Genomic DNA, 14,972 nt, shown 5'->3' with positions numbered 1-14,972 from the left:
CCGCAGGATGACGTCCACTACGCCAGCGTCTGCTTCTCACAGAACCGGGCAGATGCCATCTACTCCAACATAAGTCGAGTTCGAGCCCAGAGACAAAGTGAGAAAGACGAGGAGGAGGTTGAATACAGCGCTGTTCGATTTGGGGGGGGGGGGGTTCAGCAACAACACTTTGAATAATGTAATTGTACAAGTCAACAAATATATAGAACTTGTTGTATTTATTAATCTTATGAAGTATTGTTATATATTTTAAGGACTGTTGAGGTATTCAGCTGAGAAACATGAAGTACATGACATAAAAACTAGGTCAACAATTTTAAAGCTCCTCATGTTTCTGGACGATTAAAGCTCCGGTCAGAACATTTTGAAGATGTAACAGGAGATTGTTGCAGAAGTGACACCCGCTCATCAAGGAACACAGAACACTTCATGTTTCCATGGTGACGTGTCAAACTTTGATGTTTCACCATGAAACAGGAAGTTGTAACTCAAATGAACGTCTAATCTTCCCTCAACTTCACGTTTGATACACAGACTGTTTATGAAGATGGAAAACATGACTGCTCCCCCAAAGTGAAGCCAAATCATATCTGTCACCCCCTGGTGGCTGGCTGCAGCATTGGTGATAAACCCTACATCTTCCATGTCAGTGGAAGTAGTTGTCATTTATTTTCTAATTAAATGTGTCTTTGATTCCTCTCTCTCTCTCTTCATGTGTTTTTATTTCATGTTTCTGAAACACAGTGGACTGCATCTTTTTAAGACACTTGAATTGTTCTCGTGATGTGGACGATACAGGTTTGATATGAACAGAAGACACTAAAGTTGTTTCTCACACTCGTTCAAACCACAGTTTAACACTATTTGACTCAGCATGCATGTAAATATAAAGAGGAAGGAAGTTGGTGTATTTAACAGTTTGACTTTATCTTGTTCTTACAGATTCCGTCTTTACTCTCAGACTCTCCTGTGTTGTAGGTAGACGTGTCTGTGATGTGACTGAGTTTCGTCTTGTGCACATTATTTATCTGTGGACGTTTGAATAGTTTGAAGTCACAGATGAGAGCAGCAGCTACTATGAGTGGAACTGCAGCAGCGAGTGGATTTGTTCTCCTCCTCCTCAGTGTGCCAGGTACTGTACGTCTACATTTATGTTGTCAGTCTATTTTACACTCGGACTTCTGATTCATCTGAAGTGAGTTTGAGAAAGAAAGTAAAAATATAAATGAACCATTCGTTCATTTTCAGATCTCCACCTGTAAAGTGGTGCAGATAGAAAATATATAAATTAATTATCATCAGTATGATTTTTAATTCTTCAATTTTTTCAGACAGATCTGAGTTTCTATCATCTAAAGATCAAAATATTGCAGATTCTGTAGTAGTAATAGTAGTAGTAGTAGTAGTAGTAGTAGTAGTAACAGTAGTAGTAGTAGTAGTAGTAGTAATAGTAGTAGTAGTAGTAGTATCATGACTGAGTTCCTCTCCTCTCGATGCAGGAATTGTCATCAGTGTGTGGAGTCATTCATTGAAATGCTATGGAATGCTGTTGATGGAAATGTGTTTCTTTTCTAGAAAAATGAAAAAGTCAAATAATCGTCTCTGGTGTCGTTATGAATCTGATTCTCTGTGTTTCAGTGGTACAGTGTGAGAATGTCTGGGATGTGAGATACACTTCTACTGAGATCTGTGTCCCCAGAGGATCAACAGTGGACATTAACTGTACCTACACATCGACATTTAATAACCGTGATGTTACAGTTCAGAAAACGTTCTGGTTCATTAAAGATAGTAATGGTATTTACGTTGATCTAATGACTGATCCGGAGTATTCAGGTCGTGTGGAGTATCTCTGTGAAAACAACAAGTGCACTCTGAGAATCTCTGACCTGAGAGAGACAGACTCAGCTGTGTACAAGTTCAGGTTCACAACAAACCAAGAGAGTTTCACTGGTTCAGCTGGAGTCACTTTGTCTGTCACAGGTAACATTTTCATCTGAACATTCATTCATTTATCTCCTACATCTTGTGTGGTTCACTTGAGTGTGTCTGTGCACTTTTATATACATGTGTGTGTTGTCAGGTTGGACTCAAATGAATTCCTTATTCTCACATACAGATTTGCATGTGCAGGTGAACAGACCAGTGGAGGGTTACTATTATAACAATGCAAAGCTCAAGTGTCAGAGCAGTTGTCGTCTTCCTGATCATCTGACCTACGTCTGGTACAAGAATCAACAGAAGAAGATTGAAGGAGCATCTTATTCAGATTGGTTTGATTCAGCAGACACAGTTTCCTGTGCTGTTAAAGGACTCGAGGATTTCCACTCTCCGTCAATGTGTGAGTTTAATCTACTGTATTTCACTAACACAGCACCACCTGCTGGAGTATTTGAGATACTGTATTGTACCATAACTTCATGTGTTTTTAAATACTTTTTTCTGCATGGGAACATTGAACTCTTGGTGTACTACTGTCAGTACTGACACACTAGTGTAGTACAAGTACTAGTGTTCTACTTCTGTAAATAAAGATGGACGACATGACTGCTCCCCAAAAGTGAAGCCAAAGCATCTTGATCACCCCCTGGTGGCTGGCTGCAGTGTAGGTCATAAACTCTGCCTCCTCCACGTTAGTGGATGGAACATGGTCCAATCTAAAAAGTCAAACACAAATTTTTCAAAGATGGTTTCTTCCAGGGGCGTCTGCTGCACTGTGAAACATTTGGGGCTGAGTCCAGAGTGTCCGGGCTCATTAATGTTAAAACCCACTGAGACATGCAGGCAACAATATATAATATAACAAGCTGTTAAAACACTTTGTTAAAGACTAAAACAATGGTGTCCAACATCTTTGTCTTCTGAAGAATCAGTTTAGTTCTCTCAGATGTCTGAGTTGTCAAAAGTGTTTCCTCTCCATGTATCTCGTCTATATCTGATGGTGTCAGGTGTAGTTAGATGTAGATATTTCAGACCAGAAACCGCAGCTAGTGACGGACACTGAGCCCCTGTAAACAGGAAGCTGATTGTCTGTGCTCTGCAGTTGTTTGCTTAGTAACAGAAAATACTGTGAACCAGAAACAGCAGTGGTGAAAAGTAAGAGCTGTTTTCACACATGAACGTCAAAGAACGTCAGCACAATTCAGTCTGGACTTTCCCCACGATTGGTGGAGCTTGTGTATCGGCGGGACCTTGATACTGTGGCTCCGTCTCCGGATCACTACTGTGCAGACTGTGGTTCCAAATGTGAAAGATGGCAGCGTTGGTATCCAGGATATTTTGGCTTCATTTCTGGATCGTGGGAGGAAGTGGAGACATGTCGTCCATCTTTGGTCGACTCTGCATAAAAGATACAGATAATTTCCTCCATATTGGCCAGTTTGCTCCATTAGAAGAGCAACTTATACAAGGTCACTCATGTTCCTCACCTCCAACTGTGTTTTCTCCCACACACTGAAGTCTAAAGGGCACTTCCCTGTATTCTTTGTTCACTGAAAGTTCACTCATCTTGACATCATCATCATCTTAAAATGAAAACCTGCCGACTGGTGATTCACCAGAGAAAATACATGGAGGTAGTTTTATAAATGTATTAGTTTATCTTCTGATTCTCTGATGTGCTCTGTGTTACAGTGGTACGGAGTCAGAGAGGATGGAATGTGAGATACACTTCTACTGAGATCTGTGTCCCCAGAGGATCAACAGTGGACATTAACTGTTCCTACACATACCCATCCAGATTGTATAACCATGAAGTTACAGTTCAGAAAACTTTGTGGTTTGAAGAAAATCAGGTTAATGTGGATCTCAAAACACAGTCACAGTATTCAGGTCGTGTGGAGTATCTCTGTGGAAACAACAAGTGCACTCTGAGAATCTCTGACCTGAGAGAGACAGACTCAGCTGTTTACAAGTTCAGGTTCACAACAATCCAAGACAGTTTTACTGGTTCAGCTGGAGTCACTTTGTCTGTCACAGGTAACATTTTCATTAGAGTCAGTCAGTTTGAAATGTTCGTGTGTATGTTGAAATAAAAGAACATGTTTGTTCACAGACCCTCAGCTCCAGGTACATGTGAGGAGATCAACAGCCAATCCATATCCTACCTGGACAGAGCTGACCTGTCACAGCAGTTGTCAGCTCCCTGATCCTCTTTCCTACGTTTGGTTCAAGAATAACAAACGACTTGTTGGACGGAAAAAATATTTTCTCCTCCAACACTTTAATGCTGGAGACAACTATCACTGTGCTATAGAAGGACATGAGCGTTTCCCTTCTCCTACATTGAGTGAGTTTACTCCTCTTCATAAAGCTACAATAATGTGGAAATAATTTAAACTTGAACAAATGATACAGACTGTGTTTTGATTGTATTCTCATCCTGTGTGTTAATATAGACTATCCTTCAGACGCTCCAAAGGTTCCCTCTGTGTCAGTGAGTCCCTCTGGTGAGATCATGGAGGGCAGCTCAGTGACTCTGACCTGCAGCAGTGATGCTAACCCAGCAGCTAAATACACCTGGTACAAGAGACGTGGAGATAAAACACCTCAACTTCTCAGTGAAGTGACACAATTTGTCCTCAGCTCCATCCGGTCGTCAGACTCTAGAGAGGTTTACTGCACAGCTGAGAATGAGCTTGGAAGGAGTTCAGCAAACATCTTGATTGATGTGAAATGTGAGTGAAACACAGGTTATTAAGTGAAGATAGATTGAATCTGTCAGAATTGACCTGTGTCAGTTTAACAACCTTGCTGTTGTGACTCAGTGACTCCATTCACCTGAGCACATTTGACTTCGACACATCCGACCATATATGTCCCCAAGTGTTAGACACAACATCTGTGATGTGTTATAATCATTCTGGTTTCACTCATACAGACGCTCCAAAGGTTCCCTCTGTGTCAGTGAGTCCCTCTGGTGAGATCATGGAGGGCAGCTCAGTGACTCTGACCTGCAGCAGTGATGCTAACCCAGCAGCTAATTACACCTGGTACAAGGAGAACCAAACTCTGCTTCAAGGACCAGAGGGCGTTTATCGTCTCTCCTCCATCAGCTCTGGGGACAGCGGGGTCTACTCCTGCAAGTCCGAGAATCAGTACGGACAGATCAACTCCACGTCTCTTCACTTAGACGTCCAGTGTGAGTAGAAAACATGGACATATCCATGAAACCCAGCCCTGTCTCGCATTCTTACAGAAAGTTATCGGGATTCAAACCAAAGTGTTGTGAGTTCTTCCCTGACCCGTACCTCATCCTACCTTCAAGTTTCATGCTAATCCACTTGTTTGGTGAAATCTTGCTTCAGATCAACAACCAACAAACAAAGGGACTGGGCTGGAAACATCTGTTGTTGCATCACTACACTATATGACGTCATTTTCTAAATTCATAGTGACGACATTCCCACCATGTGATCATAGATTATTTTTCATGTATATAAACTTGAGGTCGTCTCTATAGTCCTATTAGAGGCAGGGATACAGCAGGAAATGCAGCTTTAAGTAGGCATGATGTCATTCTCTAGCTTCTTTGTGACATCACTTATGAGCCATCTATCCTTTATATGATGAGGAATAATGTTCTGATCACTTGATTTCATGATCTTGCATGTTTGACACCAGACGCTCCAAAGGTTCCCTCTGTGTCAGTGAGTCCCTCTGGTGAGATCATGGAGGGCAGCTCAGTGACTCTGACCTGCAGCAGTGATGCTAACCCAGCAGCTAAATACACCTGGTACAAGAGACGTGGAGATAAAACACCTCAACTTCTCAGTGAAGAGACACAATTTGTCCTCAGCTCCATCCGGTCGTCAGACTCTGGAGAGTTTTACTGCACAGCTGAGAATGAGCTGGGAAGGAGTTCAGCAAACATCTTGATTGATGTGAAATGTGAGTGAAACACAGGTTATTAAGTGAAGATGGATTGAATCTGTCAGAATTGACCTGTGTCAGTTTATCAACCTTGCTGTTGTGACTCAGTGACTCCATTCACCTGAGCACCTTTGACTTCGACACATCCGACCATATATGTCCCCAAGTGGTAAACACAACATCTGTCATGTGTTATAATCATTCTGGTTTCACTCATACAGACGCTCCAAAGGTTCCCTCTGTGTCAGTGAGTCCCTCTGGTGAGATGGTGGAGGGCAGCTCAGTGACTCTGACCTGCAGCAGTGATGCTAACCCAGCAGCTAATTACACCTGGTACAAGGAGGACGAGGACTCACCAAGAGCATCAGGACAAAACTTCACCATCACTAATATCACAGCTGAACATGGTGGAAATTATCGGTGTGAGGCTCAGAACAGACGAGGACTTAGTGACGCCTCCTTACATGTGACTGTTGAAGCAGGTAAATGTTTGAATTTATATCAAATGTCAAAATTCACCTTATGATGGAAAGCAGATGTGTTTCTTGTTGCCCTTGATCATCTCTGTGAGTTTGGTGCAGAGCAAATGATTGTTTCACACCAAACTATTATATATTATAATAGTTATATGATGTTGTTGAGACACAATTTGAGATTAAAGATGATCTTCCTCTTGTATTTCGGTGTGAACCACTGTTTCTATATATAAAGATTCGATGGCGAATGGGGGATGGAGCCACATTATCAAGGTCCCGACTATTCCCACATTCGACCAATCATGAGTTGGTCTCAGCCCATTTTTCTATCATGAAATAACTAATTACAACCAAACGTATTAGAAACATGAACACTGAACAAACATCAGTGTGATAAGAACCTGAAAATGACAGAAACCATCTTTGACATTGTTTTGATTTCTGACTGATTCTTTAGTTTGGTCCATGTCCCACTTGCTAACATGGAGCCACCAGGGGGCGATCGAGACACTCTGGCTTCACGGGCAGCCTTCATTTCGTTTGTCTTCATATTCAGTCAGAACATCGAGACAGTTTTTTTCACCAAGTTGTTTTTGTAAATGTTTAAATACGATAAAGTCAAAGTTGTTTCATCATAGTTTGGACTTCAGCAGTCATTGGATCAGCCGCTGCAGCTTTCCTCGCTGCAGCTTTCCTCGCTGTAACTCTCCTCGCTGTAACTCTCCTCTCCGTTTTCTTTCTGATCAGGTGAGCAAATCTGTTTCACTCAAACTTTGTACCATAAATTCCTGAAAATCTGTCCTGGTAAATTAAATCAACTTATTTTGTATTATTTGGTTCAATTGATCAGAAAAAAGAGAAACTCTCATCAATCTCCTGATCCTGGGGACAGACTTGACCACAGTGAGCAGGTGAGACACACAGTTCAGTGTCCAATCCATTGAAACGCCATTTTGGCTCCTCCAGTTTCCACAGCTCACTCACCTGTCAGCTCTCAACAGGCGTCTTTATCACTTCTCTTCTCTTGGACTCAGAACATCCACCATCTTGTATTTCAACACTGTTTCTTCTGTCAAACCCTTTTCTCCGTCATACAGTTGTAGATGATTTATTACCTGAGGGGATGTTGCTTTGACCTTGTATTCATGTTAGTGTTTGGAATTCAAACTGAAGACCTTCCCTCCTCTTGGTTTTTAGTAGAACCACATGTCTCCTGTCCTTGAAACACCTCTGGTGTAGAAGGAGGCGGTTTAAAAAATCAATAGCTGCTATTGTTGGACTCTAACGTTGTCCATACTGCTACATGTACAAGATTCTACATCAAATTTGTCTCTGCAGCGTCTACCCAATCAGTCTGAGGAAGACTGTGACCTTCACTATACCAGTGTCCACTTCATGAAGACTGAGACGGATCCCGTCTACTCCAACGTAGGATCAGCTGAACCCAGCAAACACAAGGAGAGGGAGGAGGTTGTGTACGCTTCTGTCAACTTCAACAGATCTGCCCCGAGGTGAGCAGCTCTTCATTCAGGAACATTGTCCTCACTAATACCACAGAACATAATAAAGACAGATGTATCGTATAGAATCATCTGTTTTTACACAGTTTCATTTTCTTGTTTTGTTTACATTCAGATCACCGTTAAAATTGTGTTTTTGTTAAAGGAGACACATTCTGCTCATATTCTGGTCGATCATTTGAATTAGTGACTTTAAAATGTTTCATGTTCAGAAAACATCACTTTCCTCAGACTGTCTGTTGCTGCCGCTCCTCTTTTCAGCCTCTGTCTCTTTCAATTCAATTCAATTAAATTTTATTTATATAGCGCCAATTCATAATTTACATTATCTCAAGGCACTTTACATTTAAAGGTCAAGACCTTAAGACAATATTAACATAGAGAAACCCAACAGTTCCCACAATGAGCAAGCACAGGCGACTGTGGAGAGGAAAAACTCCCTCATTAACAGGGAGAAACCTCTGGCAGAACCAGGCTCAATGTGGGCGGTCATCTGCCTCGACCGGTTGGGGTGAGGAAAGAAAAGTAAGGGGGGAGGAAAGGAGAGATGGGTGAAAAGCGGGGGAGAGAAGAGAGAGATGAGGTGGAGAGAGAGAGACCGGTAACAATTTGGCACCATCAAAATCAAGGCTAACCATAACAATAACAATTTATAGATCTACATGACTAGATATATTAATGAATTGCTGAGGTCTTGTAATAAATGCAGACAATGGTGATGGTGGTCGTTGTGGTCCTGTAGTCCCGGTGCCGGAGTTATCTGAAACGAGATAGAGAGAAGAGCCAGAGGGACTATGGGAGGACAAAGTGACACTTTGACACGATGACATGTTAAAACTAATAAATAAATAAATAAATAAATAAATAAAGAGGTGTGGGGGGGCAGAGAGACAGAGAGACAGAGGGAAGTGAAGAAGTGCTCAGTGCATGATGGGAGTTCCCCCAGCAGTCTAAACCTATAGCAGCACAACTAAGGGATGGTTCAGGACTCACCTGATCCAGCCCTAACTATAGGCTTTGCCAAAGAGGAAGGTTTTTAGTTTTACTTTAAATGCTGAGACAGTGTCTGCCTCCCGAACCCAGAGTGGGAGCTGGTTCCACAGGAGAGGAGCCTGATAGCTAAATGTTCTACCTCCTGCTCTACTCTTACAGACTCTTGGAACCACTAGAGAGCCTGTGTTTTGGGAACGAAGTGATCTACTTGGATAATAAGGTGTTATCAGCTCTTTGATATATGAGGGGGCGTGATTGTTGAGGGCTTTAAAAGTGAGGAGCAGGATCTTGAATTCTATTCTAAATTTTACCGGGAGCCAATGTAAGGAAGCTAAGACAGGAGTGATATGATCTCTCCTTCTAGTTCCTGTCAGCACTCGTGCTGCAGCATTTTGGACCAACTGGAGACTTTTAACAGTCTTCATGGAGCATCCTGCTAATAGAGAGTTGCAGTAATCTAATCTAGAGGTTACAAACGCGTGGACTAGTTTTTCAGCATCCTGCTTAGACAGGATGTTTCTGATTTTGTTAATATTGCGCAGATGGAAGAAAGCCGTCCTAGACACTAGTTTAATATGGGGGTCAAATGACATGTCTTGGTCGAACAACACTCCAAGGTTCCTCACAGTGGAGCTGGAAGCCAGACTGACACCATCCAAAGTGACTATCTGGTCAGACAGTGTTTCTCTGAGATGTTTAGGGCCAATTACAACAACCTCAGTTTTGTCTGAGTTTAAAAGTAGAAAATTTTGGGTCATCCACGCCTTGATATCTTTGAGACATTCCTGAAGTTGAACTAGGCGATTAGATTCATCATGCTTCATGGAAATATACAATTGGGTGTCGTCTGCATAGCAGTGGAATTGTATGTGGTGCTGTCTGATAATGTTGCCTAAGGGGAGCATATATAGGGTGAAGAGTATTGGTCCAAGGACAGAACCTTGTGGAACTCCATGATTAACTTGCATGTGCATGGAGGAGTCATTGTTAACATTAACAAATTGGAATCTATCTGATAAATATGATTTAAACCAGTGTAGTGCTGTTCCTTTAATTCCTATATGTTGTTCTAATCACTGTAGCAGAATCTTATGATCTATTGTGTCGAAGGCTGCACTAAGGTCCAACAAGACGAGGACAGAGACAAGTCCATCATCTGATGCCATAAGAAGGTCATTAGTGACTTTCAATAGTGCTGTTTCTGTGCTGTGATAGGTTCTAAATCCTGACTGAAATTTTTCCAATAAACCGTTACTATCTAAGTAACCACACAGCTGGTTAGCAACGGCTTTTTCTAGGATTTTGGAAATGAAGGGCAGGTTGGATATGGGTCTATAGTTAGCTAAAACCTCTGGATCAAGCGTAGGCTTTTTAAGCAGAGGTTTAATAACGGCTACCTTAAAAGCCTGTGGTACGTAGCCGGTTAGCAAAGACATATTAATCTGATTTAAAATGGAACTGTCAATTAGGGGGAGGACTTCTTTAAAAAGTCTAGTTGGAACAGAGTCCAGCTGACAAGTAGTTGGTTTAGATGATGAAACTAACGAGGTCAGTTCAGGAAGATCAATAGAGTAAAATTTGTTTAGACATAAATCTGGTGCTATGGTTTCAGGACCAGACAATGAATCCGTGTTATTCACTGGGAGGAGGTCGTGGATTTTATCCCTGATGGTTGTAATTTTATTAGCGAAGAAGCTCATGAAGTCATTGCTTCTCAGATCTAGAGGAATAGATGGGTCAGTAGAGGTGTGACTTTCTGTCAGCCTGGCTACAGTGCTGAAGAGGAACCTGGGGTTGTTCCTATTTTCTTCTATTAGTAATGAATAATACGAGGTTTGGGCATTTCTAAGTGCTTTTTTGTAATTTATAAGGCTATTCTTCCAGGCTAGGTGGAAGTCTTGGCGATTGGTGGAGCGCCACTTCCTTTCTAGCTTCCGCGATGTCTGTTTTAGAACGCGCGTTTGGGAATTATACCACAGAGCTAATCTCCTCTGACTTACTCTCTTCTTTTTTAATGGGGCGACAGCTTCAAGTGCTGTTTTTAGTGAGGCTGCAGTACTATTTACAAAGTTATCAACTAGTGTGGGAGTAAGGTTTTGATAATCTTCTTGTATTGTACTGACACATGGCTGAGAGGGAAGTGAGGAGGGGAGCAGTTCTTTAAATTTTTGAACAGTTTTGTCAGATACACATCGACTGTAATAGACTTTCCGTCCAGAATTGATGTAATTAACAATTCTGAATTCAAATGTAAGTAAAAAATGGTCAGACAGAAGCGGGTTCTGTTGGAATATTGTTACATTTTCTATGTCAATGCCATATGTCAGGACAAGATCAAGAGTGTGATTCAGGCAGTGGGTCGGTTGATTCACATGTTGAGTGAAACCAATCGAGTCTATTAGTGATTTAAATGCTGAACTAAAGCTGTCATTGGCAACATCTACATGAATATTGAAATCACCGGCTATAATGATTTGATCTGTTTTAAGGACTAGTTCTGATAAAAATTCAGAGAATTCAGATAGGAATTCAGAGTAAGGGGCGGGTGGACGATAAATGATGACTATATTAATTGGTTTATGTGACGTCAGGCTTGGGTGGACGAGGCTGGTTCTAAGATTTTCGAAAGAGTTATAACTCTCTTTTGGTCGGGGGTTGATAGATAGATCAGATTTAAAGATTGCTGCAACCCCTCCACCTCTGCCTGTGTTCCGAGGAATGTGAGTATTAGAGTGGGTTGGGGGCGTCGCTTCATTTAAACCTACATATTCTCCGTCTTGTAGCCAAGTTTCGGTTAAGCATAATAAATCTATTTGATGATCAGTAATGAGATCATTTATAAGTAAAGATTTTGAATTTAGTGACCTGATATTTAATAAAGCGCATTTTATAGTTGTGTTTTTAGCTGATGTTTTGGCTGTGTTAATTTTGACTAAGTTTGAGTGTATCACCCCTCTCCTGTGTACTTTTGATTTAAAGAAATTAGGTGGTCGGGTGGCAGACACAGTTTCTATAGGACATTGTGATGGTGACTGTTTGAATAGAGGCGCAGAGAAGCGTGTAGGACTGCGACTCTGCCTCCTGGTCTCAACTCTGAATTGTCACGGTGTGGACTTTCTAACAAACGTTGTCATGTTTCTAGATATGAGAGCTGCTGATCTTTAAGGCCCTCCTCCTGATAACGCCCAGTCTGCTCTGATTGGCCACCTCGTTTGGTGGGTGTGTCAGAGGTGACTGTTTTAAAAAGGCAGTGACACAATGGATTCTAAAGTTCTCTACAGATGCTGCTGTTGGAAGCTGCTATTCCAGACGGCAGAAGCAGAGACTGTAACATTCAGCTTATATTGAAGCATTCAACACTTTTATTTTAACCCACATCATCTACCTCCCAGATTTTTTCCACGAGAACGCCAAGAATGACCTTCTCCGCTAACATTGTTGCAACACTTCGTATCACGAGGTGTTCAACGCACCACTGTTTACGTTTAAATAAAGCTTATGCTACGTTTGCTACAGCCCTGGCTTTTGTAGATGATGCAGAGGTGTGGGCGGGACTACTGATGAGGTGCTTCAGGAGCTTATATATATATAAAAAACTCAATGTGTCTCCTTTAATTCTACGTCTCCGTGACCTCCTGATCATTTCTTTGTTTTATCCCCTCTCAGAACCAGAGGTCAGGACACTGCAGAGGATCCAGATGCATTTTACAGCACAGTCAAAAAACCTTCTGCTGTTTAGACCAACGTCTGGAAATCACTTTAGTCCCGATGGAAATATCTCAACAGCTGTGGGACGGATTTGCATCGAAGTTCCTACAACTGTTCATGGTCCCCAGAGTATGAATCCTACTTTGGTGACAGTCAGACTGGAGCATCATTGTTTAAGTGAATGTTCAGTTTTAAGTGACTTGTCTTGTCAGCTAATGGATAATTTGCCTCGAGGATGAATCCAAACGACTTTGGTGACTCGACTTTTATCTGAAATTGATCAGCAACTTGTAGAAGTTGTTAAAACGCCACATTTAGCCTGAGTGAAAAATATCAAACATTTTATAACTTGCAGCTTCAAACATGAAAAAACCTGCGGTGTGTCAGACAGTCGACAAACTGTCAACTTGTATTTAACTTTTTTCTTTTTCTAAATGTATCTGAACAAGCATTGTTAGTTGGTTGTAGTGTTATACTGCTGCCACTAGATGTTAGTAAAGAGTTGTACTGATAGAAAGCCACATAGAGGATTCTGTAGATTTCACTTCTTTCTGTTTCTACATTTTTTTCCAGCGTTTCCATCATCAACTGATTTTATCCACTTATTTTACCACATCATTGACTCGTCCATCCCTCTCGCTTCTTTATTTCTACTGTTATTTCTCATATATGAATACGTTTTTGTAATTTGTTTTTATTTGTGTATAGTTTTGTTCTCTCTTTCAATTAATTAAATAAAAATGAAATTTAGTTTTCTTACTTTTCTCTTTTCTCCACTGATTCATGTTGCTGGAAAAAAATATTAAAAAAGAAAACTTACCTCAGTTTATTCTTTTTCTCTTTGAAAACATTGAATACGACTCAAAAAAGAATCCTCACACTTACACCTCATGTCCACACAAAGGTCACAACTACAGCTTAATTTTAAGGAGTCACAACAAAACAGGTAAAATGAATATATATAAGTTCTTTGTTGGACTATTTATATATTTTAATATCTGTAATATTCTCACTTCAGTCATTTATTTTCTTATTTTCCTCTGAGAACCAGAGTCAAGAATCTGCAGCTGCTTCGTACAGCACAACCAAAGAAAACCTGCCCGACACAAAGAGAACCTCTGACTGGTATTCAAATCAAGTGATTTGTTTATTACAGCAGGAAACTACACATATAATATACGTCTTTGATTCAACAAATACAGAATCAACACAAACAAAAAATGAATAAAATACTAATTTAGCTTCACAACACTTCCCCCTAATGCCAATGATCATAAACAGAATTTAGTTCAGAAGTCAATTTAATTTTATTGCGAGAAAAACATACAAAGTTCTGACTTATAATTTTACCACAATAAAAGATATAAGAGGATGTTTTACAGTCCGTCCCTCAAGTGTTTTAACTTTTCAAACTAACATCAAAGTAACATTATGAAAAGACGTTTGTATGAAGGACGTGTTCTCACCGCGTCACAGTTTGACTCAGCAGAGGAGGATTAGGCCCAAGACTAAGAGAAACTCTCAGCACCTAACAAAGTTAAAGAGTAAGACACAGATTCCAGCCTGATCCCAGCAAGTATTTTACTGTATGATCAGATTTCAGCTGCTGCACACACACAACCAGCAGAGCCGCAGGATGACGTCCACTACGCCAGCGTCTGCTTCTCACAGAACCGGGCAGATGCCATCTACTCCAACATAAGTCGAGTTCGAGCCCAGAGACAAAGTGAGAAATACGAGGAGGAGGTTGAATACAGCGCTGTTCCATTTGACAGAGCAACAGGGTGAGCAGCTCCACACGTGAACATTTCCATCACTACACTTATTGAGGTTGAAAACTGTCGGTGTGAATGGTTTATTCTGCCCTTCACAGAACAAGACGTCAAGAAGATGGGGACGATTCATCTGCAGTGTACAGCACAGTCACCAAACTCTGTAGAGACACAACATGAATCTGTTGTTTCAACCTGGATTTTACAGCATCAAGAAACCAGAAAGAATAAAACATGTAGACATGTGCAGTGTTTGTAAAGGTTTGTTTTCTTTCTTGAAGGGTTGGTTCACCCAAACTACACATTCTCTCACTTACCTCGATTGAAGTCACGAAAGGCAAAGGTTAGAAAGTTGTTTTCTTTTCCCATAGTTGAAGATATTTCCCAGGTTCAACCACAACAGAGTTAGCTTAAGGTTGGGCTAACCCTAACATAACGTATGTTACTGTCAAAATGTTATAAATAACAACATTACCTTCAAAATATTATAAATTGTAATTAGTTGTAAGTAATATTATAACACCTAAAAGATTTGATATCAATCAACGAGAGTGACCAATCATAATTTTCTGGAGTGGGGTGGGGGGGGGGGGGGGGTTCAGCAACAACACTTTGAATAATGTAATTGTACA

General features: G+C 40.9%; 1 protein-coding gene across 4 annotated transcripts; it reads left to right on the top strand.

Annotated features, from left to right (window-relative positions):
- The first annotated feature begins 159 nt into the window (after positions 1 to 159).
- Positions 160 to 13,392, top strand: LOC138411151 (Fc receptor-like protein 2). 4 transcript variants are annotated; one of them, XM_069530178.1, is made up of 14 exons: positions 732 to 798; positions 943 to 1,132; positions 1,639 to 1,983; positions 2,120 to 2,341; positions 3,634 to 3,978; positions 4,055 to 4,288; positions 4,398 to 4,676; positions 4,880 to 5,140; positions 5,623 to 5,889; positions 6,093 to 6,353; positions 6,986 to 7,094; positions 7,198 to 7,258; positions 7,686 to 7,858; positions 12,527 to 13,392. In XM_069530178.1, the coding sequence occupies exons 2-14, from the start codon at positions 1,060 to 1,062 to the stop codon at positions 12,597 to 12,599; spliced, it is 2,703 nt and encodes a 900-aa protein (XP_069386279.1). In that variant the 5' UTR covers positions 732 to 798; positions 943 to 1,059; the 3' UTR covers positions 12,600 to 13,392. The 4 variants fall into 4 exon arrangements, with proteins under 4 accessions (XP_069386280.1, XP_069386278.1, XP_069386281.1 ...); XM_069530179.1 differs by having other exon boundaries at positions 160 to 1,132; positions 4,410 to 4,676; XM_069530177.1 differs by having other exon boundaries at positions 161 to 1,132.
- The last annotated feature ends 1,580 nt before the right edge of the window (positions 13,393 to 14,972 follow it).

The sequence above is a fragment of the Paralichthys olivaceus genome, chromosome 8, assembly GCF_024713975.1.
Source record: "Paralichthys olivaceus isolate ysfri-2021 chromosome 8, ASM2471397v2, whole genome shotgun sequence".
In the NCBI taxonomy this organism is placed as follows: domain Eukaryota; kingdom Metazoa; phylum Chordata; class Actinopteri; order Pleuronectiformes; family Paralichthyidae; genus Paralichthys; species Paralichthys olivaceus.
The sequence above is the reverse complement of the archived record's forward strand: the minus strand, read 5'-3'. Positions and strand labels throughout refer to the sequence as shown.

Bases quoted from the DNA above. Each gene is read 5' to 3' on its own strand.
- LOC138411151 (XM_069530177.1), top strand. From the start codon at position 1,060: ATGAGAGCAGCAGCTACTATGAGTGGAACTGCAGCAGCGAGTGGATTT. The intron at 4,289-4,397 runs GTGAGTTTACTC...GTGTTAATATAG, and splicing joins TTTCCCTTCTCCTACATTGA to ACTATCCTTCAGACGCTCCA. The intron at 5,890-6,092 runs GTGAGTGAAACA...TCACTCATACAG, and splicing joins CATCTTGATTGATGTGAAAT to ACGCTCCAAAGGTTCCCTCT.